At 47.2% G+C, this 27,916-nt stretch overlaps 1 protein-coding gene across 4 annotated transcripts in view; it reads right to left on the reverse strand.

Moving 5' to 3' along the window:
- Tln2 (talin 2) overlaps positions 1-27,916 on the reverse strand; it is a 428,435-nt gene that overhangs the window by 54,690 nt on the left and 345,829 nt on the right. For 3 of the 4 annotated variants that reach the window (XM_050125904.1, XM_050125914.1, XM_050125921.1), the window contains 8 exons: positions 26,859-26,999; positions 26,158-26,339; positions 24,276-24,408; positions 21,416-21,517; positions 17,996-18,166; positions 12,091-12,237; positions 7,699-7,800; positions 5,171-5,290 (listed from right to left, as the gene is read on the reverse strand). In XM_050125904.1, the coding sequence (XP_049981861.1) occupies positions 5,171-5,290; positions 7,699-7,800; positions 12,091-12,237; positions 17,996-18,166; positions 21,416-21,517; positions 24,276-24,408; positions 26,158-26,339; positions 26,859-26,999 (1,098 nt within the window). The remainder of the gene's footprint in view (positions 1-5,170; positions 5,291-7,698; positions 7,801-12,090; positions 12,238-17,995; positions 18,167-21,415; positions 21,518-24,275; positions 24,409-26,157; positions 26,340-26,858; positions 27,000-27,916) is intronic. The other variant, XM_050125928.1, reaches the window with a different exon arrangement.

A 27,916-nucleotide genomic window follows, 5' to 3' on the forward strand; every position in this document is an offset into this window, starting at 1 on the left:
TCCCCAGGCTGAGCTCTGTGGGACGGTTATAGTTCTTGTCCATCTAACAAGCGTTTACTGAGTTCCTACAGTACACCAAGGCCTCTCCTATCCGTTCCATTTCATGAATTCAAAGTACATCTTTCGCATAACTTAAAGTAGTCAGATTTTCATAAAACTGGTATGCTTATTAAACAGAACACCCCTTCCTGGTGTACTCATGGTGAGGGCAATCCCATGGAGCCCAGGTTTCCTGTCTCCTGAGCCGGGGTTGACTTTCCCTTTTCAGTTCTAAAGGCTCGGCAGACATGCGTCCCTATTTCATTAATTTACTTGATTAAAAAACAAATTAAGACAGGATCTCACATAGTCCAGGTTGGCCTCGAGCTGACTATAACTGAGAATAAGTTTGATCTTCTGATCCTCTTGCCTCCACCTCTCAAGTGCTGGGACTACAGACACGTACCATAGCAAATCCAGTCTCTACGGGGGCTGGGGGTGGAACCCAAAATCCCCTGGGTCATGCATTTGACTAAGGATATTGGGCTGTGATTAGAAGGGGTAGTTTGCCTAAGAGAAGCCAAATAACTTCACTACAGCTAGGCTGCTAGCTGTCTCCTTTAAGCCGTACTAAATTCCCCCTCCGCCTTCCAAAAGCATGCATTCCTCTGGTTCTGTTCCATGTCAGTTTTCACTTTGAGCTGGATAAATACAGCCACAAATGAACTGCCTTCCAGGCCAGGTAAGCAACTAAGAAGAAGAGCAAACACTTGAAGCATAAGTCAGTGTTACTGCCAAGAGGCGACAATAGCTACAAGCCGGGGGCTTTTTCTTCTAGCATTAAGACTGTTTACCAAAAGGGCCCAGATACTGTAAATAATTCTGGGGAGATTCCGGCCAGGGGACACTATCTCCTGCTTGTATCTCAGCAGGCCAAGTTTAGGGCAGAGTGACTCTGGAGAGAGGAAGGACTGCATATGTCTGCTTTCCTATGCCCACTGCTGGGAGGGAGAAGGCCACAGGACTCGGAAAGCCACTTAGCAGAAAGTTCACTAGATGCCCAAGAGTGAGCGTCTGCTTTCCAGGTATCTTCTTGTGTGCCCTGGGACAGGCTCTCCACAGCTAGGCTGTCCCGTTGGCCCTCTCTGTGGGATGCACAATAGGAAAGTTAGCCTGGGAGTCTACAGCATGCCAATCTGTACACGTCTGAACCGGTGCAGCAAACGACATACCACTGACTGGGGAAAGATGTTTACGTACAGCAAGGATACCATTCAAACATTCATTGTTCGAGACAGAGCTCGGGCGGTCCCGGAGCTCTTGATCCCCCTGCTTCAGCTGCCCAAGTGCTAAGACAATTAGACATCTATTTTCAAGATATGCTGAAGGCTTACACACAACAACAAGGCGAAGTCAGGAGCTGAGACATTAGTTTCAAACTTAACTTGGTCCTTAAAGGCTTCCACAAAGTCTAACAAGGATATCCAAGGGTCGGCAGTAAATTAAAGATGGGAGCTCTTACACCCCCAAACAACAGGGGACTGCTGGTGACACCAGGGGAGAAGGACACAGTGGAAGCAACACCCAGGGAATTAGAAAACGAAACAAAGTAAGAAACCCCTCTAATTCAAGTTTTTAAGAGTGGTTTTAATAGAATCAGAATTTTGTTAGCCTCTCTGAACTTTTGTTTGATTATCTCTGAAATGAAGAACAAACCATCTTTGTCTTGCAGACTCTGTTGAGGCCGTAGCACCTAGGCTCGGCACTCATCACTCTTCCTATTTTCCAGGTCACGGTGAGATACTTAAACACAAGAGGACCACAGAGTCAACAGTCTATTGGCAATTTCACTGGAAGGTTTTACGGTTGGAGGAGCTTCCTAGAAAGGGAACACACTTTCAAGATTGGGTTTCCACTGATAAGCACTAAGAATTGCCCAGTTCCCAAAGCAACATTAAATTTCTCAGCAAGTCTGGCCCAACTTTGCAAGGCCCACAGGGTGGATTGAATGTACGACCAGTGTTTATTACAAAGGAATGCTGCTCAGAGACACACAACTTGGGGCTTCAAACCGGCAACTTTAGGAGAGCATTACTTGAGCCCCAATAAAAAAAACCCCAGGTCCCTTCTTGCTCAAAGAAAAATATTGTGAGGAAAACCATCTGCTTTTGTGCCTTAAAGGAAATTAAAAAAAAAAAAATGCTCAGGCCTTGGTAGAGATTTAGATCCGATTACAATGGGGTCGGGGAAGAGTTTTCTATGAAAAACGGATCGGATCGTTTTCCTTTACTGCTCGAGAAAAAAACAAAACGAGATGACTTTTCGCAGATGTTAAAAGCAATTGGGTCCACGACTGCTTGCCTGGGGGACCTTATGAGAGTCAGACAAGGATGGCATCAGAACTTGGATCAACTTAGGAAACAGAACAGGAAAAACAAATAGTATGAACAACAGAACCAGGCAAAGCTTTCTCTCCATCAGACAGCAAGTTTTGGGTAGAAATCAAAGAACCAAAACAACAACAAAAACCTAGAGTATCCATCCACCCACCCATCCCACCTGGGGTGCAGGCATGTTTCCCAGTCACTTTACAGACCCTCTCCCTGCTTACAAAGCAGTGATGTCATTCCTCCCCCCCCCAGACAGAGCTGCAGTCACTAAATCTTTTCCCCAGGACTCACATTTAGGAGCCACAGCTCCTAGGATCTCAGTCTCTCCCTCCCTCTCTCCATCCTTCCTTCTCTTCTCCCCACTTCTGCCCACCCCCTCTGGGTGTGTGGATGCTGGTGCATGTACCCATGTATGCACACGAAGAGGCCACGAACTCAGGTCCTTGTGTTTGTAGAGAACTGAGCCATCTCCCGGCCCTCTCTGTTCTCTGTATTCAGAGAGGAACTAATCTTAAGTTGCAAAGTTGCCAGAGGGGTTTTCACTTTTCTGAAGACTTTCCACAGTGCTATTAACAAAGTTGTAAGTTTTCCATGGAAAAATAAACAGAGAAAGATCCTGTTTGATGTTCGAGGACAGAGGGCCAGCTTTTCCTGTAATTGTCACATTGTGGAAAAGACCAGAATTTGGACTCGGCAGGGCACACCGCAGGCTCTGCAGGAAAGGTTTCCCGCTTGCCCTAGATGTAAATATTTTCACAAGCTGGGATATGGGGCCCTCTCGGGTAGACAAATAACTTCCACAATTTTGGTATGCTTTTAAAAAAAAGAAAACCTACATTGCTTCAGGGACCTTCTAACCTTCTCAGTCCCCCCCCCCCCCAAGCATCTGTCTGGCAAATGCACACAGAGAACGTTCCTGCACAAGTCACTGGTAATCTTATATTCTCGCTGCCATTTCTGGCTGTGGGTCATACTGCTCTTGTGCCTGGACTGTAAAATACATCTCAAGATGCCCCACTGAAAACAGCAAACCTTACTAACAATGTCAGAGGTTAAAGCCCAGTACCCAGCAAGGTGAAGTGTTGAGTGGTTGAGTGATAGATACTTTTCCCTGCGGCCTCGGTGCTATCGGCGAATCTGTGTTGCTGCAGGGCTCTGCTTGCTCCCCACACTGGGGTGGGCAGCTCATGAGAACTCCATTACGGAAAGGACAGGCCAATGTTCCAAACCCAGACAGATGAGTGTGGATCCCATGTGCAAAGCTTTCCATGGCGAGGGGTCCAAACCTCCTTGGCAATCATGGTCTGTGTTTTTAATCCCCTCTCAAAGCCAAACACTTCTTTCCTTTGTACTAGGGTTTCCTGACTGCAACACAAGCCCTCTCCTACTTGTTTATGAAATTCAAAATTACACGTTGATCCAATGAATTATATGTCTAGATAAATTACAGACTAGAATTATAGTCTAGTCTGACTAAAACAGGGAGACTATTAAAAAAATGAGAAGGAGGAGGATAAGGAGGAAGAAGATGAAGAGGAAGAGGAGGAGGGGGAGCTGTGTAAAAGAAGTCAAGCTTTGGTATTTTCTTGGTGACGTAACATAATTATTATAAATGCAATTATTCATGCAGAGGTTTAACTGATTGCTCTGCAATCTGAAGACAGGGGCATGGTTAGAAACCAAAGAAACTCCATGCTGAATATATATGTACCTCAGTACATATATATGATATGCCTGTTCACATGCATTGTTATGACACGTTAGAAGAGGATGTGTTTTGGGTCTGTGTTGTGATAATTGTTTCGAGAAGCCTTTGTCAGACACGCTTGGTCCTGACTATTCCCAGCAGAATCAGCAGCACTGGGTAGGTGGGGGCAGCGTCTGTCATGTCAGGAAAGGGAGCAGACCAGTTACAAACCTATAGCTCCCACAGCCCCGAACGCTTAGGAGAACATTGAACAGGATGTATATTCATTAACGGCTTGCTTTTCACAGAATGCGTTACCTGTATCTTCCTGTGTTCCTGTAGTCCCATCATGCCGTTCCCCAGACTGAACTTTCTCTAAGGAGCCAATACTTTCTCGGGCCCTAGATGCCCTTCTAGGTGCACTAACACAGCTGCCACCAAGCCCTTGGGGTCCCCAGCTCTGCTGCCCTGTCCCAGGAGACCACTCTATTTCTCATGGTTTCCAGAGATGATTGCTTTCTGGCTATGGCTAAACTTCCTAGTCAAAGACTCTTAATGAGTATAGACTTGCTGAGGCCGTGTCTACTCTAGCCTCGGGATAAGGAAAGCGGGTGGGGCCCGAGGAGCACAACGGAGGTGTCATGGTGGGTGGGATCTAGGCCAGTTCTTAGAAAGCCAGGATGGGTTCTGCATCATGTAAGCAGACTTCTCAAGAGAGGGGATATGAAATCCCACATATGGATCTAATATTTGGGGGAAACTTCGGAAAACATAAACATGATTGGTGGGATGTGCTGGGGGTGGGCAGGAAGCAGGAAGGGCAGCCCCAGCTTTGGGAACTTTAAGAGGGTGACGGGCAGCTGCAAGGAACCTGGCAGATCATTGTAAAGAGAACCCTTCTATCTGAGGGCCCACTCTCCAGGGTGCCCTAATGCTTGGCCTCAGCAACTGACTGAAGCTGGGACATCAGTTTCACAGTAGGGGGAATGAAACCTGCTCCTGGCTGTTGTGATGGGGTCTTACAGAGCTAGGCTACAGGGTCCTCCCCTCTCCCATCCCCAGGAATGGGGACCATGCGCTTGCTTCTTAAGATAGGGGTCTTAAGGTGGCAGACCTCCTCTGGTTCGGCGGTGGCTGCTGCCATCTGGCCCTGGAGAGCCAGGTGCCCATAGTCACTGGTCATTTGTGAAGCCAGGCCTCCCAGCTCTTCCGGGTTAGTAACCGACTTAGTCATCTGGAAAAAGAAAACAAGCAAGACACAAATACATACACACATACACAAAGAGAAGCATCAGAACCATGTGTTAATACCCTGGGGAAGCCAAAGGGTTTCATTCACTTTTAGCCCCTGGGGAACGTGGAGGCCAGGCCTTGCATGAGGGCTGAGCACAAGGGAGGGCAATTCAAGCAAAGCCCATGCTACATTGCACAAGACAGGCCAGAGCTGGGACTATTTTGCAGCAAAGGCCAGATGGGGGCACATGCTCAGCACGCAGGCCGTGCAGCACGGGGCCTCAGGGGCCGATCTCAGGGAGCTTTTCCTTTTGGGATCACTGGAAGAATTCCCACAAGGAACTTAGGGGAAATAAGCCTTGTGAAGGGTGTACCCTAATCCAGGCTTCTATGGGGATCTGCGCAAGAGAGGATCTGAAGACAGTGCTGCCACAAAGCCATGAATGAGACTCAGTGGAGAAGCCAACATCAGGGAAAGAAGGGAATTAAGTCTTGGGGTGAATTCATACAAAGCATCACAAGGTGCTACCAGAAACGTGGTGGTCCACAAACCCAGTCTCCCCGCACCTCAGATTAGCATGCCAAAGTTTAATGTTATCCAGTCTGTTTTTGCAGTTTGTCTAAAGATATTCTTTGTCTCTTTTCTAGGGATTTCACTCTTGCCTATCTCTTTCTCATTCTTTTTAAACTCTTTTATCTTTATTTGTACTTTTGTGGTGTGTGTGTGTGTTGTGTATGTACCAAAGTGCACGTGTGGAGGTCAGAGGACAACTTACTGGAGTTGGTTCCTTCCTCTGTGTGGGTTCTAGGGACTGAAGGAAGGCCGTCAGGCTTGGTTACAAGCATCTTTACCTGATGGCCACCTGCTTGGCGACACTATCCGTGCGCTTTAACACCTTGACTTTAAAGGGCTGTTCCATTTATTTTTGAGACAAGGTCTCATATAGTTCAAGCTGTCCTAGAACTCAGTATGGTAGCTAAGGATGGCCTTGAACTCCTAATCCCCTGCTTTTACCTACTAAGGACTGGAATTACAAGCATGTGCTACCATGACCAGCTTAAAGGGCTTTTAAAGGGCCTCTTTAAATGACTCCATATCTACTGAGGTGGGAACACTTATGTTTTAAGATCCAACGTTACAGCCCTTTGGAATAGTGACTTCCAAAGTATAGAACCTGGATCCCAAGAGAATGAAGTTGTATTTTGAGCGGCACCATCTGTGCCCTGACAACAGGAATGCAGAGATTCTTTACCTACCAGGTAAGGAGTCCCTAGCTCCAACCTAAAGTGCCGGGCTAGTTACCCCAGGATGGCGATCTTCTGGAGGCTGGGCTTTCTGGAAATCACAGAGGCCAAGGCATGAGACAGCCTGGCTCAAAGCCTGGCCCAGAAGACTCTCTTAAAACCCTATGAAGCCACTCAAAAATGCCTCCTCCCATTGCCAAGCTGGACATTAACGGGCCTTTGCTCTGTCCTGTCCTCCCCTGAAAGGACAGTCATGGAGTAGCTTCAGCTTTCCAGGACACTCATAGGTACCTGTGACTACTCCCTCCTCCCTTAGGCCACATTCACTTAAACAGCAGGCCTGGTACAGAGTTCCCATACATGAGCAGAGCAGGCAGGGAGGCCTTCGTGATCCAAACTCAACCTCTAGTGGACACACAATTATATGACAGAGCCATGCCTTGGCCACTCCAGCTGGGCCACTCCAATTCCCAGCACAGGCTCATGTGGTAATCTTCTCTAATCTACAGCATTTGGGACTCCATGTGGAGAGGAAGATTTTCTGGGTATTAGCTTTCTGAATATCTCATTTGTCATCCTTCGCGAAACTCTATAAAGTCAAGAGAGCACACGCTGCTTTCCAGGGCTGATTACAAAGATTCATCTGGAACAGCGTTTTGCATTGTTTCAGTGAAAGAAAAACTACTTTCAAAAGTGGCACAGCGTCTGCTGTAAGGAATTAAGAAAAAATAAACCACATTGATTTTGCCTAAAAGACCAATTTGCCCAAGTGTTATGATACGATTTTGTCAGACAGCTTTGCCCTTTTACTGTTTTGTTCCCAAATATCTTCTCTTCTATGAGAATTGAAATCTATTAAAACACCCTGAGTGCTTTCAGAGACAAATAAGACTCTGTCCTTCTTATTGCTATCTTCTTCCTCATTTCATGCCTTCTTGAATGTTCTCTCCTGCCTCTATTCCCTGTTCTCATGCCCAAATGTCTATCAACCTTAATTCCTTCTTGCTGGGGTATACCACAGGCAGCCAGAGGGACCAAGAGAGGGGGTAGGAGGAATTGGAATCACCGGTTGGCCACTTGCTCCAGCACAGATCCCATCCGATGACGCAGATGGTGGTGGACAGAAGGACAACACACAGTGGGCAGGGCATCTCCTTTTCTTACCATTTCTTGAGCGGTGACAGCAATTGCTTTGGAGTATTTAACCACGGTCGTTTGGTAGTCAACGAATGTTCCCTTTGGTTCTGGAGGTGTGCCTTCATCCAGCTGTGGAGAAGAGGAGAGCCCAGGAGTCATAAGAAGCCTGGCCAACCGTGGACTGTACTTATAAGAATTAGACACTTAGGAAAAATAGAGAGCCCCTCAGAGGTTTTTTGGTCCAAACTCAACCCCAACTTCTCCAATCAGAACTGCAATGGAGGTACAAGTAAGGCATCCAGGGGACACAGGCAAGATGGGGTCCCAGTTCTATCTTACAGAAGTGGAAGTATTTCAGGGGAAATATGATTTAGCTAAGCCTTCCACATAAGGAGGAGGCTGCCCACATAAATGAAGGGAAGGACTCCCAGGAAGAGGGACCAGCATTCAAGCACATGGCAATCTGAATGAGTCTGATGATACTCCAGGGGAATAAAGAGGGGTGGAAGATGAGGAAGGAGAGGAGGCAGAATCAACATCACCAAGACTTCCAAGACAGTACTACAGCCCACCAATATCTGTGCCGGGGGATGCCCGTGATGATCTAAGTCAACAAGAGAAAGAATTGGAGCAGCTAAGGACAATCTATTGGTTGCCTGCTTCTAAGTGCACCAGCAACTAGGAAAAAGACAGGAAAAGGGAGAAAGGATGACTATAAAGAGGGAGAAGGAAGGGGAGGAAAAGTCAGAGACCCCAACGAAGAAAAAGACCACCCACTTCACTATCAACCCCTTCATGAACATGACGTTGAATAGCACCCAAATGATGTCCCAGGGAGGCAGCGAAGGACATGGAAATCAACACAGGGTGAGCAACTATTGTAAAGACAGCACCGCCAATGGGAAGGGGGGCACGGAGAGCGGAGGGAGTCGGGCTTAGATCTGTTGGGTGGAGCGTCTTGACATCACCATGGGACCTGGGTAGGCAACTAAGAAAATCTTTTTGGCAGCTCTTTGTCAACATGGTTTAGAGTCAAAAAACAGGATATGTGCTGAGCGGCCAACAGAGGAGTTGCCAGGCAGTGTCTTAATAAGGGCTACGTGTTACAAGCAGGCATGGACTAGCCATGAGGCAGAGATGCGTCACCGTGCATACTGTACATCCCAGGAAGCTGCTTTCATGAAACTATCAGCGTGAACCATAGCGGAACCTGTCAAGGCTTCTCTCCTAGGCAGACGGATGCTGCCAGGCACCTCCACCATTGCACGGACCCTATGGACCAGGTGAGGATCAAGCTGGGAGCTCATTCATTCAGCAAGAACTGACTAGACATCTTTTTAAGTGTCTGCAGTCTGTCAGGCTCCTTCAACTGAGACATGGACTAACTTTGAACAAGACGGCGTGCTGAGAATAAAGAGAAGTCAAAATACTTAGGCAAACCTGCCTCTGCCTCCCAAGTGCAGGATTAAAGGTACAGTCACACCACACCTGGCTTAGGTCTATTTCTTTAAAAAGACCAAGTCGATAAGCTGATGAATACTTGAGGGATGAATGAATAAACTGATTGTTTTATTTCTAACATTTAGTTATTTATTTTGTGTGCTTGTGTTCTAGCCCAGGCAGCCATGTAGAGGCCTTGTGGAAGGCCTTGCCAGGGGTGGTGGCACATGCCTTTGGTCCCAGAGACAAGCAGATCTTTGTGAGTTTGAGGCCTGCCTGGCCTGCAAGAGTTAGTTCCAAAACAGCCAGGGCCGTTACACAGAGAGACCCTGTCTCAAAATACAAAACAAAACAAAATAAAAAAGAAGCCAACTGTAAGCCAAAGTAGACCATTTGCTCTTATACCGCTGCTGCTTCTTTTATTTTCATTTTTAATTTTTCTTACTGTTGGAACTCAGGTGGTCAGGACTAGCCGCAAGCCGCTTTACTTCATGTGCTATCTCATCAGAAGGATGAGCTGGGAGATGGAGAGGAAGGTGTCTTGTCTTGAAAGAAGTAAAAGTGACTGATTTCAAGCAATAAATAAGGTATCCTTAAGAAAAAAAAATACTTAGGCAACGATAGCCACTCCCCACATAGTGAAAAGTTAGCCCCTGGAAGGCGATGAGACAGGCAAGAGCAAAACAAGTGTTTGGGGATCTCAAACTTATTTAGTTGAAGGAACTCTCTTTTATATTCTAGGAATCTAGCCTTTGTACCTTTTTAGATTGTGACCTTTTATAAAATATCCGTGATATAAGAGCTAGATTTGTATTTTGTTCCTGTTATTTACATACTTGGCACCAAAAGTATGGAGGAAACCAAACCAGCGAAAGAAAAGACATATAAGATCCCACGGAGCGAGGTGGTGGTGGCGTACACCTTTAATCCCAGCACTTGGGAGGCAGAGGCAGGTGAAACCCTTCTCAACCCACATGTCCATGAGCAGCTGGCATTATGGATCTGAGCTTCACTAATTTACTTGAAACAATGAAGCAGTGGGGTAACCAAAGTTAATTCTAACTTGGATGCCATTTTTGACACTTATGAGCTTCTGCCATGGAGGAGACCTTGATTCTGTCTCTGTTTAAATACCAGTGATTTAAGAACCGATGGGTTAATACACAGTCCTGTGCTGTCTGTAGGCGAAGCCACAGAAGCTCTTGGTTTCCCTAGCCAGTGAGGTTGGTGGGATTCCATGGGCCTTTTCTGTTTGTTGGTTGGTTTTTGAGACAAGGTCTCTCTGGGTAGCCTGGCTGTCCTGGAATTCACTCTGTAGACCAACCAGGCTGGCCTCGAACTCAGAGATCTGCCTGCCTCTGCCTCCCGACTGCTGGGACTCAACAGTGCACTGCCACCACCTGGCTTCTCATATTGTTTTCCAAGTGCTTTTCAATACTCACTGTAACTAACACAGTAGGGGTTTGTGGAGAGCCACGAAATCCCACTTTACATTTTACAGAAAGGAGAGGGACCTTTCGTGTGTGGCCTCCGTTGCCAGCAGTTCCTGTCCCTATCAGAAAAGACCAGGCTTATTTCTGAGGAGGGCAGCTGGGCCAGTGACACCAGAGATGCTGTTGCCCAGTCAGTGAGGCTCACGGGCTACCAAAGAAGGACCCCAGGGCCCAACTTTTACTTCTGGGGATTCACAGAGCATTTCCCTATTTTTACATTCATACTGAGAAAAGGAAAAGGAGGCACCGTTTGCCTTTTAACTACTACTAAGGAGCTGTGGACTCCATTAGCTAACATCCCTGATGGACATGAGGTTTGTTCCCATAGTTCTGCTGTTCTGCTGCTCTGAAACTCAAACAAACCCTCTTGAGCCTGCCCAGTGGCCTTGATGAGAATGGGAAATTTACATATTATCTGCCAAACCACCCAGAGTTGAAGCAAATGCAGGGCAGAGTGAACACTGAAGAGACTGAGAAAGTAGAGCATCAGGTCTTCTAAAGGACACAGGGTCTGACCCAGGCTTGCTACTTTCCTAGCGTGAAGACGATGGCAGGAGGTTGAGGAGCGTTACTCTAGTGACCATTCCATGGAGTCACTCCCTATGGAGACAGGGACAACTAATCTCTAAATCAGCAACTTAAGACTGCACATTATCCTGAAATGCCATACAGATGTATTCACGACCCAACAGCAGGCATTCCTGTTAACACTGTCTGACACTATGGTCAGCTATCACAGGCTGGAAATTAAATGTTGATGAACAACTGTTTACCCCAACAATATCAAAAGGACATGACTAGAGACAGAATCCTTGCAGGAAAAGTAGAAACCTTGGAGCTGAAACCGTCTTCAGTCCGAAGCATTGTCAACTGATTGGTTGCCCAGTGAGAAAATGACTCATGTCTATGACTGCTGTCTCTGAGAGCTCACCAAGGCCTTTCATACAATTTAATGGCTTATGCATTTAAGTAGATACTGAAAGCATAAGATATCTGAAAGTCCCATTAGAGATTCCTAGACTCCACTTAATTGAGACTGTAATAGAGCAAGTCAGGGGTAGAGTCCAAGATCCTGCATTCTACAAAGTTCTCCAATTCCAAGGGCTAACACTCAGAAATCACTTTCTAACTCCTCTTGGAGTTTGCTCCCCATCACAGGCCTATGATGAGGACACAAAGCATAAGTAATTATTTCCATTTTACAAACAAGGAAATAACATTACTTTCACAACGTCTCTCTTACCACATGTAACTTGGGAAGAATTGCACGGTGACTTACAAAGCCGATGAGTTAATAATGAAGAAAGAATAATATGTTGGATATATGACCGGCCACCTGCTCATTAGCTCCAGCCATTGGGAAAAGAAGGTTTGCTGGTCTCAGCCTTGACTGACGATCGGTTTCCCAGAGAAGAGCATGTAGGGACAGAATGTGAGAGAGACCGGGATGTGGCTGAAGGGGTTCTGGGAGCTAGCTTACACCTACCTTGCTCATGGCCTCCGCGATGGCATCCACCATGCCTCCCACCAGCCCCACCTCGCTGGCAGCTTCATTCAGTGTCACCATAATGTCATCCACAGCTTCCTTCATCAGCTGTGCAGCCTCCGTGATGGCATCGTGGGTGTGCTGTGCCTGGGAAGGGAGTTAAAAATGTCTTCAGCAGCACGAAACATTGCTCACTCTTAAGAATCACTTGATATGCTAAAAATAACCCTAAAAAGTCAGAAGATAGGGCTGGCATGGCGGTGCATGTCTGTCATCCTAGCACACAGGAGGCCAAGGCAGGAGGCCCTCATGTTTAAGGCTAACTTGAGCAGTACAGTGAGACCTTACAAGCCCCAGGAGAGCCACACCGCAGCAAAACAAACATGTAATGCATCTAAAATGTTTTCCTTCCCTGATTTCACCCATTTACTTGCAGAATCAAAAGTAATCCCTTTTTATACAACATGAAACTGTCAGAACTAGCTTTATATGCTGCTATATTCGGAATGGTAGAGAATGCCACAGGCTCCAACATACACAAATTGACACATTTAATTAAAAAATCCACCATACAAAGAAAAAATGTTTTCGTAACAAACATACTTCTTTTCAACATTGCTCAACACACTATCATTCTCTTTCAATAAATAAGCTGACTATAGAAATGTAGGTGCATATAAAAGAAATAAATCTGCAGAGAGCCTACGAGGCTTTAGAACTATATGGTAAGTTATATTGTGCAACACTGGCAGACTAGATGAGCAGAGTCCTCCGAGGGCTGATGCACTGTGGGTAAAACCCAAGTCACTATATGTTCCTCAAACAGCATCCTGGAGACTTGCCAATGTCAAGGGTGGAAACAGGGCCTTAACATGAACTAGTGACTGGAAACAGCACTGGTGCAGGGCTCCCTAGCAGACACCTCACCTGGCAGGAAGAAGAAAGAGCTGAGCTATGGGCACAGGAAACCTAGGTCTAGTTCTGGCTCTACCGCTAACTAGCTACATGGCAGAGCTTGGCTTTCTTTTCAGTGAGGTGCGGAGAACTGTAGGAAGTCTGGCCATTTACACTGGTGTAGACACCTCATGCAGAAGAAGGGCTAGCAGGGAACTCTGCTCTAACCCTGTGCAGTGTGACCTAATGCCAGTGACTTAAACGTCACAACTGCACTGTCCTCGAGTACTAGATCTGCCTGGGCAACATCTGTGTTTATCCTGGCTAAATGCAGGGGTGTGAGCCTCCCCAAAGGCCCAAGATACTGCAGCTTTACTTTGGTGGATACGAAGGAAGGGAAGCCAGTGGGGCACAGAAGAGGAAAACTCCTTGCTTTTTTTTTTTTTCTTTTCCTTTTCTTAAATCAAAGAGCTCAATGAAGTGGCAGTATGAGTCATGGGCCCTGGGAAACAAGAACTCCTCCTCAAATATGGCATCTGATAAGATGCCAAACACGCTTCTCACAGCTATCCTTGGGACAACCTTCAGGACACACAATTCTACCTGTGCAGATGGAACTGGGTAAGCTCATGATTTAGTTTGCTAGCTGACTTCATAGTTTTATCCTGCTACAAGTCCTAAAGGTGGTATTCCTGCACAGAACTCTCTGGAGAAAGCTTCTGACCCCAGAGTCTCACTACATGAGGTCAGACAGCAGGAGTACTTTCCTCCATGTCTCAGTGCAAGGAGAACCCTACGGCCACAACGCTACACAACCACATCAGAGCCCAGCACAAGTTTTAGGAAAGGGGGGAGCAATTGCCAATCAGAGGCCTGCTTCCACCCACGCCCTCACGGGTCTCAGGAGTACAAACTCTTAACACGAGTGGAACTGGAGAGATGCTCATGCCCCTCTCTCTGGCTGGCAGTCTACCGACAACGCTCCCCAAGAAACTGGAGTCTCTCAGGAGCTTCAGGCTGGGAGAAGGGAAAGGCTAGGTCTGGTGCCAGTCAGAGAGGGAAGCTGTCTCCTAGGTAGAGGTTTCACAGTTTGACAATTAGTCAACCACCTTGCTGGAGAGACTGGAGCCCAGACAATGATGACAGGTGGGACCACACCGTGATCTGGACTGCTTAGCTATACATACCTCTCACTATCTGCTTAAATCTACACTTGGGACTTGGGAGTTACTGGACCCCTTATTTGCTCTTCTTCCCAGTTGCTATAATGAATAAATTATTCTCACTATTCATTGTCTCTTCAATTGGCCCACTAACAGTGGGTGCCAAACCAAGTTTGTCAGCATACAGCAGCTTGGGGGCAGGCATCGAGGAAGCCATAGAAGGGAATCGAACCAGGGTCTGGCCATAACAACTCTGGATGTGAGAACATAATTCAGGGACAGTATCAGTAATTCAAAGGATGATCTTTGAACCTCTCAGTAAACATCTCTGCTCTTGGATAGCTCTCTATTCTTGGATACTTGACCGTTTGCCCTAGAGATGAGCTGATACAGTCTCTAGAAGGTTTGTTCTCCTTCATATTCTCTCTCTCTCTCTCTCTCTCTCTCTCTCTCTCTCTCTCTCTCTCTCTCTCTCTCTCTGTGTGTGTGTGTGTGTGTGTGTGTGTGTGCATGCTCACATGTATGAATGCATGTGTACATTTGCACACAAGTGTAGAGATCAGAGGTTGACCTTAGGTATTGTCCTCGGTCACTCTCCACCTTATTTTGAGACAGGGTTTCTCGCTGAACCTGGAGTTGACTATCTGGCTAGACTGGCCGGCTGGTGAGTCTCGGGTCTCCGGGGCTGAGATTACCTGTGTGTACTGTGCTGCCCAGTTTTGTACGGAGGTGTTAACGATCTGAACTAAGGTCTTCACTCGTGTATGGCAAGCACTTTAGCAATCAAGCCATGTCCTCAGTCCACGCTCTTCAGATTTAAGTTTTACAGATTTCTAGAGTGTCAGATCAGAGTTCTTTTTCTCTATGACATCCCTAGGCATGACTTCCTCACCATGGCCTTCTGCTCCAAAGCCCAGGGGCAAGTTCATCTTCTGTAAATGGCCTGGCCCCAGTCCATACACTGCGGGCTGGCTGAGCACACGAGCTTTAGACATCCAAAGACGTAGCAGGATCTCAATGAAAACATGCTTTAACAAGAGCAGCCCTCTAGGAAGCGAAGTGAGCAGGCCAACAGTGCAGTCATTATTTTAGGGTCTGGAACAATTCCTTAATACTGCTCCTCACACACGAGAAAAACCACATCTGTTCTTTCTTGGACAAGTATCTGAGGACGGCTTCCAAGGAGACTTTCCTTCCGGACAGGACTTGCACTACAAACTCAGGACAGCAGGCAAAGATATTACAATAGCATGGGAAGTGAGAGGAGACTACAGCAGTACAGGAACTCAGAACTCTGGGGGCTGGGCAGGACAGCAGATAATTAGTGCTCTCCAGAGAGTTAGATGAGGCTTGCAGGGGGCGCTGCATGCAGCAGCTTGAAGGGAATTCTATATAAGAAAATGGGGGAGGGGAGGGGTGATGCAGAAGATGCTCAAGGGGCTGCAAGAGGGGACACACACACACATGCCTTGGTGCCGCCTTTCTTGATTATTGGTCTGATGGGCACGGGGTGTCAGCCCATGATGGCCTCAAATGCCCTGTGCAGCTGGGACTTCTGATCCTCTGCCTCCTCCTCCCAAGAACTGGGATTATATGTGTGTGTTATCACTCCCAGTTTATGCTGGGAATGGTGTCCAGGGCTCAGTGGATGCTAGGCTAGTGCTCTACCACCTGAGCTACCCCTCACATTCTTGTTTTTAAACATCACGCTCATTCAGATTCTACAGCAACATCGGGAGGTACTCATCATTAATCTCACTGCGTAGTAGGGGAGACAAGAAATGGAGAACTTGCTAGCAAGAGGTGGCACTAGGATCTGAAAACCTTCATGTCCGACCCAGTCCCTGGAGTATTTGTTTCACCAAATCACGACGACTCATGACTATTTAACATTATGTGCTTATTTAAAATAAATTTTTACACTTATTTAGTGTACGTACGTATGTGTGTGTGTGCGCATGTGTGTGTGAGTGTGTACACATGTATATGGGACCCTGCATGCCACAGTGCATGTGTGGAGGTCAAAAGACAACTGAGGGAGTTGGTTTTCTCCTTCAACCATGTGGTTTCTGGGACTCAAACTCAGGTCAGCACATGGTAACAGTTACTTTTACCAGCGGAGCCATCCTGCTACCATATTTAACAGCATTTAAACTTTATTTCTTCTACAAATGAGTTAAGACAATACCAAACCAACAGCAGATAAAGCTTCATAAATATTCCCCCAAATAATAACATCCAAAATAATTAATTATGTGGCTTTGGCCTCTTAGCAAAGGGTCTAAGGGAGCAGACTGGACGCTTGTTTTGGGGGTGACGGGTGAAGTCTGTTACCTCAGCCCTTAGGAGGCTTAGGAGGGAGGTTCACAAATTTGAGGCCAATCTGGGCTGTCAAGCCATTCCGGTCAGCATAGGTTATATTCCCTGTTTCTAAAAGACACAGAGAGAGATAAAGAGAGAAAGACACACACACACAGATAGGCAGGCATGTATTACAAGTAATAAAATAACATATGGGTTTGTCTTAGTATTAGCTGTCAACCTGTCATTGTCTAGAATCAGTTCAAAAATCTCAGCTGAGGAACTGTATTACCAGATTTGTTGGAGTGTATGTCTGAGAGGGGTTTTCTTAACTGAGGGCCTAGTCCACTGTGGATGGCATCATCTTCAGTCAGTGATCCCGGGTGTGTAAGAAAGCTAGCTGAGCACAGGCCCAGGGATAAGGGAGCTGGAGGCAGCATTCCTCCACAGTTCCTGCTTCTTCCAGCTTCCTGCCTTGAGCTCCTTCCTGCCTTGCCTCAGTGATGGACTGACCTGGCAGGGTAAACCGAACAAGCTCTTTGCTCCTATAAGTTGCTTTGGGTCAGAACTAAACTAGAACAGGCGGTGCCATGTCCCTGTTTAACGGCCCCCACCAGATCCCATGTCTTACAGAAAGGTCTTGCTCCTTAGCAGAGAAGATGAGATGCATCAGCACATCTTGATCCAACGTGTCCAGTTGTGCTCCTCACCTGTGCAGTCTACATCAGCCAGACTACTTACAATTTTCCGAAGACACCTCATTTTTTTGCAATCCTATATATGGCCATGCTGATGCTAGGTTGTTGTTTGTTTATCTGGATATGTGTGTGTGTCTGGGCATATGCACGTACACCATGTATGTGCAGGCTGGAAGAAGGCACCGAGTTACGAGGGTCATGAGATATGTAACGTGGGTGCTGGGAACGGAAGCCAGGCCCTCTGCAAGGACAGCAAGCGCTCTTCTAAGACACTCTGCAGGCCCTGTTACCACCTCTTAAATTCTAAGCCAAATGTGACACAAGGTCAGTCATCCATGACAGACTTCTGCCATGCCTGGCTCTTAAAAGCACCTCACTGAAGAAATGTCCAATGTCCCTCTCACAGACTGACAGGGTGGTGGGGCACCGTTATAATAAATTAACATCTCTTGGGGTGGGGAGTTAGCTCAGTGGTAAGCATGTTTGCCTAGCATATGTGAGGCCCTCCCACCTTGCAAAAATAAGTATGTAAACTAAAATCAGCATCCTCTAGAAAGAAGACATCATCTTCACTGAAAGCAAATGGTGTTCCTTCTTGGAAGTTAGGCATCAATACCTAGCGGGTACCAGTAAGTGTACCACTTCATTCCTACAGAGAGCACACCATGCGCTCTCCCGCCCCGCAGATGCTTGCCTACTATCCTACCAAGGAAAGAGGACTTGTAACCCTTAGCTATATCTGTTTGGAAAGCCATTGGGTTCTTTCCCCTTTAGACTGGAAAATCAACTCGGAGGTATTTTTCGAGGAAGGAGATAACACAAGAGGGATGTGGGATCCCAGAACCATACCTTGGGGTTTCCTCCACCTTCTTTGGCTGCGTACAGCATCTGCAGGGCAGACTCTGCGAGTGTCTTGGTCTGGTCCAGCACTGTCATCTGCTGTTGATGGTCCAGCATCTTGGAGGCGACACCAACTGCAGCTAAGATCAAGGGCTCGAAGTAGCTTGCCAACTGTGTCACCTTTCAAGAAAGAAAAATTCCAGATGCATCATTTAAGTTCAGGTCTCCTTTTGGAGAGGCTCCCTGGGTAAGAAGGGGATTTGGAGCAACGATGAGATGACTCATAGAGAAAGGCAATTTGGCTACAGCTTGCCTTCAGAAATACCCACTATTTAACAATCTATTGCTTGGGTTTTCTTCCTTCGAGGAATTCTCCATCTCCTCTCCATATATGGTAAGAAGCCCATTCTGGGATTTAGAGGTAGTCACCAGACTTAGACCCTGTTTTAGAAATTGTCAGTTTTATAAGTAAAAACTGTTAAGAATAAGAGACACCTCACAGATTCAGAAGGGAACGAGGATAGGAGAGGGAGAGGGTGGTGAGGTGGGGCGAGATGAAGAAAATCTGTGAGGCTTTTCAGTGGACACTCCACCTGGCAATGCCACCAAGTACTGGACCAAACCTCAGCAATGGAATACAAGCAAAATAATTTCCACTGTCTAACTGCTTTGTTTGGCTCAACTTGGGAAAATAAAAGACCTTGTCAAGGGGCTGGGAATGTAGCTCAGTGGTAGATTACTAATGTGTGAGGGTTTTAACACGATCACTAGTGCTAAAACCAAACCAAACCAAACCAAAAAACAACCAAACCAAACTCCACAACCAAAAGAACAAAAGCAAAACTGATTAAGACAGCTACCTACTGCCCTAGGGCAGACTTCCTTCTTGCAGACCATGCCACACACTTGCAATATTTTTTATATGTATGCATGCTATACACTTGGGTCCCGTAGAGCCATATGTCACACATATTTATGAGGTGCATCCCTTGTGCACTTGTTAAATGTTTCCCATCCAATTCCTTAGTCGATTCCCCCCAGTTGGAAGAGGCAGATCCAGATGAAGAGCAGCTGAGGCACAAGTGTGGGCTGTATGCTGCAGCTCTGCAGCTGGGTGGGGATGCGGAGGGGGCTGGGCTCACTTCACAGCTTGGCTCTAGGCTGCTACCCTCCTCTCACTGCCACCTTTCATGCTTTAATTCGCATTCTCGTTCTGCTGCACTCAGACTTGAGAAGTTCATCGCTTGGTATCTGTTTGGTGACATGTTCGAAGTCTGAGGGTAATAGTGACACCCTTCTATTTGACAGCTAAAGGACCATATTTTCATATTTGGCTCCATGTACTCCCGCTCTAATGAAACAAACCAGCACCGATGGGTAGTCTAAGTGCTCAATTTTGTGCGGTCGTGACTATTGCTAAGATTCCCATTGAGGTAGCCTGTGGCTCCATCAAGACTTTCTTCCCCACTGTGTTGTGGTATATAGGTGGAGAGAGAGCACTTCACACAAGCAGACACTGGGCCCCAAACAAAGCAAGGGTTGGGGCATTACAAGGACAAGCCCAAGTGTGAGTAGCAGTGTCCATAAAAACAATAGTCATTGCTGCTAACAGCGAGACGGGACTCCTGGCCAGCAGTAAGAATACTTCGCTCTGTTATTCTCATCAGGTTATCTTACAGAGACATGCGAGTGTGGCTGCAGCTGACCTACCGTGCTTTTATGTGCATTTGTGTGTGTCTGCACACATATACGTGGGTACACATGGAGGCCAGAGACTGATATCTGGTATTTTTCCTTAATTGCTCTCCCCTTTGTTTTATTTGTGTGTGAGGTGTGTGTGCATGTGTGTGATTGGGTCCATATGACCATGTCCACATGTGACAGGCCAGAAGATGTCTAGTGTCTTCCTTAACCAGTCTCTGCCTTATTCCCTTGAAATAGGGTTTCCAACTGAATCTATAGATCACCATTTCAGTGAGGCAAGCTCCCAGGATCTGCCTGTCTGCCCCCCAGCACTGAGGCTACAGGAACATAGAGAAATGTTCAGCTTTTTACAAGGGTGCTAGAAATTCAAACTCGGGTCTTCATGCTTGCACAGTGAGCACTCTTGTTCACGGAGCCATCTGCCCCTTGATCTTAATTTTTGAGGCAGGATCTCTCACTGAACTTGGAGGTCTAGCTAGAATGGTTGGCCTGTGAGCCAGAGACCCGCCTTTCTCTGCTCCCTCTGGGTTGTATTACAGCTGTGTACTACTGACTCTAGCTACGTGGGTGCTGGGGATCCAAACTCTGGTTCTCATGCTCACGTAGCAAGAATTTACCTGAGACACGTCCCCAAACCTCTCTGAGTGCATCTTAGAGCCTCTTGAAGACCAGGCGGGAAGTCTGCAGGCAGAGCACGTGGATCTGGCTCCCTGCTGCTTGCTTTATCCAGATGTGGAAAATCTCCACCTCTGGGGGTCCCAACCTGAACAAGCACAGGCAACCCTGTACACTGGCACAGGACTTGTCCCTTCCCAGAAATGACACTGGGTTCATCACTAAAGGCAACAGGGCACTGTGGTGGTTTGAATGAAGAATAGGTTCCTATGTGGGAACAGGGTCCTCAGTTGGTGGCACTCTGAAGATGGAGTCTTGCTAGAGGAAGTGAGTCCCTGGGGCTGGCTTTAGGGTTTCATAGCCTGGCCCCACTTTCTGTTCTTTCTGTCTGCTTCTCGTGTGCTAATGAAATATGATCTCTCTGCTTCTGGACTGCCAGGCTGGCCTCACACCCTGGCTGTCATGATGCCTTCGCTGCCATGACAGACTCTATCCATCTGGACCTTTACGTCAAAAAAAAAAAAAAAAACCCTGACTCACCCAGGTTGCTTTTGGTCAGGGCTTTTTATCGCAGCATCCAAGAAGAAACTAATACAGGAAGTGATGGGTCCCTGAGAACTCAAAGCTTACGGCCCAAATGTTGAATGCATTAGAATCCTACTGGTTCTCTAGGTTTATTTGATTAGGAATTAACTTTACTAATGCAGATGTAACGAGTTGTTACATAGTTGGGGAAGCGAAACCAACTAACAAAGCTAGGACCCAGCATCCTCTGGGAGGGGAGCAGGGCCAGATCATGAAGAATGATCGTCCTAGCCTTGGGTCCTTTGGATTGGGACCTTCCCTGCTTTTATCTTCTTAAGAATTTTACATAGATTTCTTCATGCACTGTGCTGCAGTTTGTCCATCTGTAAACAGGGATTGGTGGTAGCACCAGGCTCAGGGGCACAGTGAGGGAGACCGAATCAAAGCACAGGAGAACACTGGCCACAGGCTTCTGGCAATAATGACGCCCCTCCTCCACACACACACACACACACACACACACACGCACACACACACACACACACACCATCTCTCTATCAGCAGGATTCCCTGCTTGCACATTACCTTATGTCCCAGCTGGGCAGCTTCTCCTCGAGCTGCTGTGGCAATGGGATCAATAAGATGCCCGATTTCCTGGACCACTGAGGTCAGCTGCTCCTGCAGGGCCTGATAGAGAATTGCCAAGGTCATTATTCTGAAAAGCCCTTTATGAAGGACAGGGGACCTGCCATAAAATCAGAATGTCTGGATGCTCCCCGACCTTGCATTCCCCGACTCGCCTTGCTCCCCAGGGTGAGATCCCTTATCCTGCCTCAGATGAGTGATGAGGCAAGTCTGAGGGATGTGTTCCTTACTGGCTTCATTCCCACAAGCCCTGGCAACTGATGCTGGTGGGATCTCCATGGTTAGGTTATATAGCTTGATTACTGGGAATAGGGAATAGTTATAGTTTTCAAGAAGGAGAGACAACTTGGTCCAAATGGAGACAGCTCATTGGGGACCAAGGGAGGATCCAGGACTTCGTGCTCTCAGAAGTTAAAGAGGAGGTTAAGGACGATGTGAACACGTGATTTGACCTCTGACGGTGACTCCGAGGGTGCCTCCTGAAGACACCAGGTGGGCTACAAGCAGAGCCTGTCAGATTCTGCTCACTGTCCTTGGTGACTTGTAGGCAAATATTACAAATGATACTCTTGAGGGATTACTTATCAGGCCTGATATGGTTTAACCTGTCTGCTCCAAAGAAATGAGTTCAGGCTCTTGAGAGACAGGGAAGGAAAGCCAGACTCTGCTGGGAGGGTGGGGGTGGAGGGGGGGGAGGAATGAAGGATTCAAAGCTGGAGATTAACTGGAAGCAGGAAAAATCCCACCTGTTTCTCAAAATCACATTAGGACCTGTACTGGAGAGGTTCAGGGTTAACAGATAATGGCATTGGGCATCTTAGAGACGTACCACCTATATGTCATCTAATAAAGTGACAATATCCTTCCTGCATTTGTTACTCTGCCACAGAGCCATGATGTACTTGAACAGGACGGCTTTGGGCAAAGTTCACTCTGGGAAAGAAAGGCTTAACAGGCAAGCTTGAAAGCAAACTGGAAAAGAGCCAGAGAGATGGGGCAGGCAGCGAGAAGCCTCCCTAGAGTCCAAAGGTCTTATTTAGCTAATTATTGATTATCCTCACACGCTTAATGTGATTATGGACAAGAATGCCAGAGAATCCCTTTGGTGTTCTATGATAGTTTGTTAAATTCACTATTGTACAGTGAAGGCCTTGGATGTAAAGGGGGTACATTTTCTTCTTACGGGGAGGGCAGAGGATATAGTTTAGAAGGGATGGAGAGAGGGGGCAATTTTGGGGTGGTGGTCATGGATTTTTGGGGGCAGTGTCTAAGTAGCTAGCCCTGGCTGTCCTTGAACTCATAGAGATCCAACTGCTTCTGCCTGTTGAGTGCTGGGATTAAAAGGTGTGCACCACCAGGGGCTGGAGAGATGGCTCAGAGGTTAAGAGCACTGCCTGCTCTTCCAGAAGTCCTGAGTTCAATTCCCAGCAACCGCATTCTGGCTCACAACCATCTGTAATGAGATCTGGTGCCCTCTTCTGGCCTGCAGGCATACATGCAGACAGAATACCAAGAATACTGTATACATAATAAATAAATAAATCTTAAAAAAAAAAAAAAAGGTGTGCACCACCAGTCCTGGCTTCATCTTGGCTTCTGGATATGGGGGCTACTTAAAGGAGGCGGTCTGATGACAGGTCATCAACACACACCCTTCCTGGCTGTTCACTGTATGTCCACCTTCAGGAACAGGCTTAAAACAGTGATTCCGGTGGTTCATATGGTTACAGTGCTTAGTCCTGCTCCTCATTTCCTGGAATTGTGTCTGTGTTTGTGTGTGCGTGCGTGTGTGTGAAGCCGAAGTAGCTTTATTAAGTAGTTTTATTAATACAGATAGCTCTATTAATGAAGATTAGGAATGCTTAGCTCTAGGTCCACTGCTCGGAGAACAGGAAAAGCTTTTTATGCCTAAATTCTACGGCATCAAGGTGATCACACCATTTATATAAACCAAATGTCTTCTGAATAATGAATACTGTGCTCTTAGTAGAGAAATAAACATGGATTGTGAACTTTTCATGGGTAACAAGCAACTCAAGAGAGACCACCAAGAACCAATAAAGTTAAGGCTGGGGAGACGCTCGGGGATAAAGTGGATGCTTTACAAGAATGAAGACCCAAGTGTCCACAGCCCAAGTGCAGGGAGGGAGATAAGGTGGAGGCAGGTGGATCCTGAGGGCTCCCTGGCTGGTCAGCCTAGCTGAAGGTGAGCTCCAGGTTCTAGAGAGGCCCTGTCTCAAAAAAAAAAAAAAAAAAAAAAAAAAAATAGAGGGGCAATTGAGGTCTCCAGTTCCACATGGGTGAGAATTCCCATACAAATGTGCATACATATGTACAACACTCAGAGTGAAAAGATAGAGTGACCCCAAATTATAGGATGCTAAGACGCTAAGACACCCCCAAACACATACATATGAGATAAAGAATACCTCAGGGCACAATTCTTTATCTCTGAATGGATCAAAAGCACTAAAGTTTAGTACCAAACTTGTTAAAAAAAAGTGCAAAGACAAAATGTGGCCAGAGAGAAGTGTTCAAGTTTTGCATGCCTCGGCCTGCTCCACTGGTGCGTGCAATTGAACACAGCGGTCGACCTTAAGACACAGAATTACCCAGCACTGATCCTTTTCCTGCAAGCTTCAGCCTCACTGAACATTCTTCTTCAGTTGGCATGCTCTTTCCCATGCCCTCTTTGCCTTCTGAGCACTTGCCCTACTTCCTCCCGACATCCCCAGGGGCAGGCTGTCCATCATCACACTCCAGCGGAGCTCCTAAGGTAGATGACAGAGCCCTAGCCTACCTCCACAGAGATGTCGTCCCTCGTGGCCAGGCTCTGGCTGACTGCCGCCAGCGAGGCCTGCTCAATGTCCCTGATGCACCGGTTGATGCCATCGATGGAGTAGTCGCATTCCCTCTGCCCAGGGGCTTTGTCCCTGAAACAGACAGGATAAAGCAAACAAGAGTTTGTAGGGCTTAAAACATGTCACATAGCCCCTGCACGCATGGGCCAGGAGCCCCTGTCCCCTTTCTGCATGATCACCTTCACTAAGCAGTGCGTCTCTGAGGATTGCTCAGCAAAGCCTGGTACAGAGCCCATGCATTTCTCCATTAACACTCGTCCCTGACAGAGCTCTGTTTCTAGCAGGAGGAATGGAATCTTGCCCTTCCTCTCAGGCTAATGATAGGCAATTACAAAGGAAACAACTGGCACTTGGGCGCTTCCTTCACTTTAAACATTAAAGTAAAAAAAGTGCGCGTGCGTGTGTGTATATACGTATCTATGTGGTATGTGTGTGTATGTGTGTTGTATGTGTCTATATGTGTGCACGCGCTTGCAAACATCAGCACATGGAGACTGTAAGAGGAAGTCAAGTGTCAGACTTGAGCACTTTCTGTGTTAGTTCCTTAAGACAGGGTCTCTCTCTGAACCTGGGGCCAGTGTGGCAGGCAGCGATCCCCATCAATCCTCATGCATTTGTCTCCCACAGTTCAGGAATACAAGCACACAGCCTGTTTTTTATGCGGAGCTAGGTACTCCAACTCAGGCCCTCCTGCTTCTGCGGCAAGCATCTTTCCACTGAGTCATCGCTCCAGCCACTGAAAATAAAGTACAGTACCACTTATAGTGCAAACACACGAGGCATTCTACGTTACACACTACTTATAAACTCAAGGGCTGCAGTAAGAGTTCAAGCAGGCAGGAGTTTCCCTCGCCGTAATACATTAAGAGAAAGTTCAATTATGGCCTTGAGCTTCAGAAGCAATTAAGAAGCAAAATAGTGTAACAGAGAAAACAAACACATTCCATGTTATAGGATGTTAATTTTGGCTAACATGAGAAATGTCATTTTCTCAGCCTTTGGGTATTACTAAGAAGGTCAGGATACCCAGAGTTGGTGCTATAGAATATTCCTTTTCTTTTATTATTAGATTGAGAGAACTTGAACAGTAGAGCTCTCCAAGCCCCTATGAGCTGATAATTCAGTGTGATGGTGAGAAGGCTAGGACTGGAGCCTTGGTTGACCATGAGAACATTCCTGAAGTTCTCTTGCCCAAACTTCAGAGTAGTTAAAATGGAAACAATGATAAGATGTGCGGTAAAATGTGATGATCAGAAAAGGTAACGTAGGGAAAATATCCAGAATAATGTCTGGTTTTAATAGGGACTTAGATGTGCTGTTATTGTGGCCAGCACTACCATGGGTCTCAGAGATGAGAGAGAGGACTGCACCTTTCTCGTTTGCTTTTCTGTTACCGTGATAAACCTCCTGGGGAGGGAAGAAAACTTACTTCACCTTTAAGGGAAAGCCAGGGCAGAAGCTCAATACAGGAACTTAAAGGCATGCACTGAAGCAGAGACTATGGGACAACGCTGCTCCCTGGCTTGCTCATCTCCCTTTCTTAGACATCCCGGAGCCATTTGCCCAGGAATGGCACAGCCGCAGTGGGCTAGGCTCTCTAACATCAATCATCAATAAAGAAAATGCCACAGACACCCATGGGCCTTATGATGGAGACAACTCCTCAGCTGAATTCCTTCTTCCCAGGGGACTCTAGCTTGTGTGAAGTTGTTAGCCAAGAGGAGCCATGACAATAATGACCAGCGTTACCTGATGGGCACAGTCCCCTCCTGCTCTACTCAGAGGCAGGCTGGGGAGCTCCTCTCTCCATGAGAAACTGACCTGATGGAGGTGATGAGGCTCTTAATGGAGTCCGACACCGTGTGCGAATGTCCAGCCAGCACAGACCAGGTGGGTGGATCTTTGGGATTGATGGCCAGAGAGCGTGCGGTGCGGATGAGGTACGATGAGCTTTCCAGCATGGTCTTGGCCGAGACCAAGATTGGTTCCTGTGCCTGGGAGCCCTGAGATCAACCAACAGAGAAGTGAAAGGTGAGTGTGCAGAGGCCAGTGAGTTGGGCCCTAGGAAGCCTTATTCTTTATACCAGAACGTCTACCCTGTGGAGGGAAGCTAGCTAATAGAAAGGATCTCTATTGGGGCACCGTGGGCCCAGGCTTGATCCTTAAATAATACAGATTTCTTTTCTTAAGTAAAAACTTTTGAGTATGACACACTTCATGAAGGAATCAGCCACCATCTCAGACACAGAGCTCACTCTCAATATCAAGCTATTATTTCTTAAAAGACAGACATTCACTGAGCTTAGTAACCGTGCATCAAGCACCACCCATAGTAACGTAGTGTAGCAATGTACTGTGTACATAACACACTACTTAGTACGGCAAAATACTGGGCTTACTACATTGTTAGCCCACGGGGCACTGACAGGAGGCCTTTTGGAGCTTTAACTCTCCCTGCTCATTCTGCTTGGCAGGGAATTAGCCAAGGACTCTAAGGTGACGACTGCTGCAGACTCCCCTACCTCAGAGCTGATCTGGGCGGGAACGCTGACAAACTCCGGGTTTGATGCAAATGCTGTCAGGTTCTCCACAGCTTCAATCAAGGGGGTGGTAGCAATACGGCACTTGTTGCGGTTGTCTTCAGAGAAATCCCCATCCAGGGCCTAATGTGAAAGAAATGGAGATTTCATCCCACTGAGAAACAGGTACCATTCCTAAGCCACAGCCGTCACCTCCCAGCGAGGGAGGGCAGCTGAGCGGGAAAACTCCTCCTCAACAAGTGAGCAGCAACTGGAATGATCCATCCCTGCCGCTAACTGGAGAGGCCCAGGTAGCCATCCTGAGGACTAAATCTAGACATGCAGCTCACAGGAGAGCAGTCCTGCCGTCAGCCCACTCATTCTCCTCCCTCTTCAGCCATGATGTCACACCTGGCTGCCAAGCCACTTTCTCTTCCACTTCTGAGATGGATCCGCTGGGAATCCTCTCCACTGAGTCCATTCCCTCACAAATGACAAAGATCCTTTTCACATGGTGTGACACTTCTGACCAGTCAATCTTTCCTCCTTTCCTCCCTCCGTCCCTCGTCCCCTTTCTCCCCCCTTCCTCCCCCCCCCTTTTTGTTTCTGGGAATGAAAACCAGAGTCTACCCCTGAGCTAAATCTCTAATCCCTCACACTTCCAACTTTCCTAAATTTTACATCTAATGTAGGGATAAGCCCTCCCCTTGGGGGCGGGCTGCCCTCAGGCGTATGTTTACTGATATATTGTGCTGCGCGCCCCTTCCGCGCTCTCCTGTTTCCGCTGGCTACTCCGCTGGAACCTTGGTTTCGTGAGTCTGATTTTGTTATTAAACTTGTTTAAATATCAATTAATGGTGATTTATTAATCCGACCGCTGCAGTTGGCCGCCCATCGTGGGGCACCGCACCCGCTCCTTAGACCCGCTGTGTCCGCAGCAGGTCAGGCACACAGGCTGCCGATTTCCCCGCCCGCAGCGGCGCGGCTCGGGACGCGAACGCGGCACCGAACGCGATCGCCACAGAGTCCCGTCTGCCTGCCATTAGCCACTTCAGCGATCG

Source organism: Alexandromys fortis, unplaced genomic scaffold, assembly GCF_014885135.2.
Source record: "Alexandromys fortis isolate MF-2015 unplaced genomic scaffold, M_Fortis_MF-2015_v1.1 scaffold_22, whole genome shotgun sequence".
NCBI lineage: Eukaryota > Metazoa > Chordata > Mammalia > Rodentia > Cricetidae > Alexandromys > Alexandromys fortis.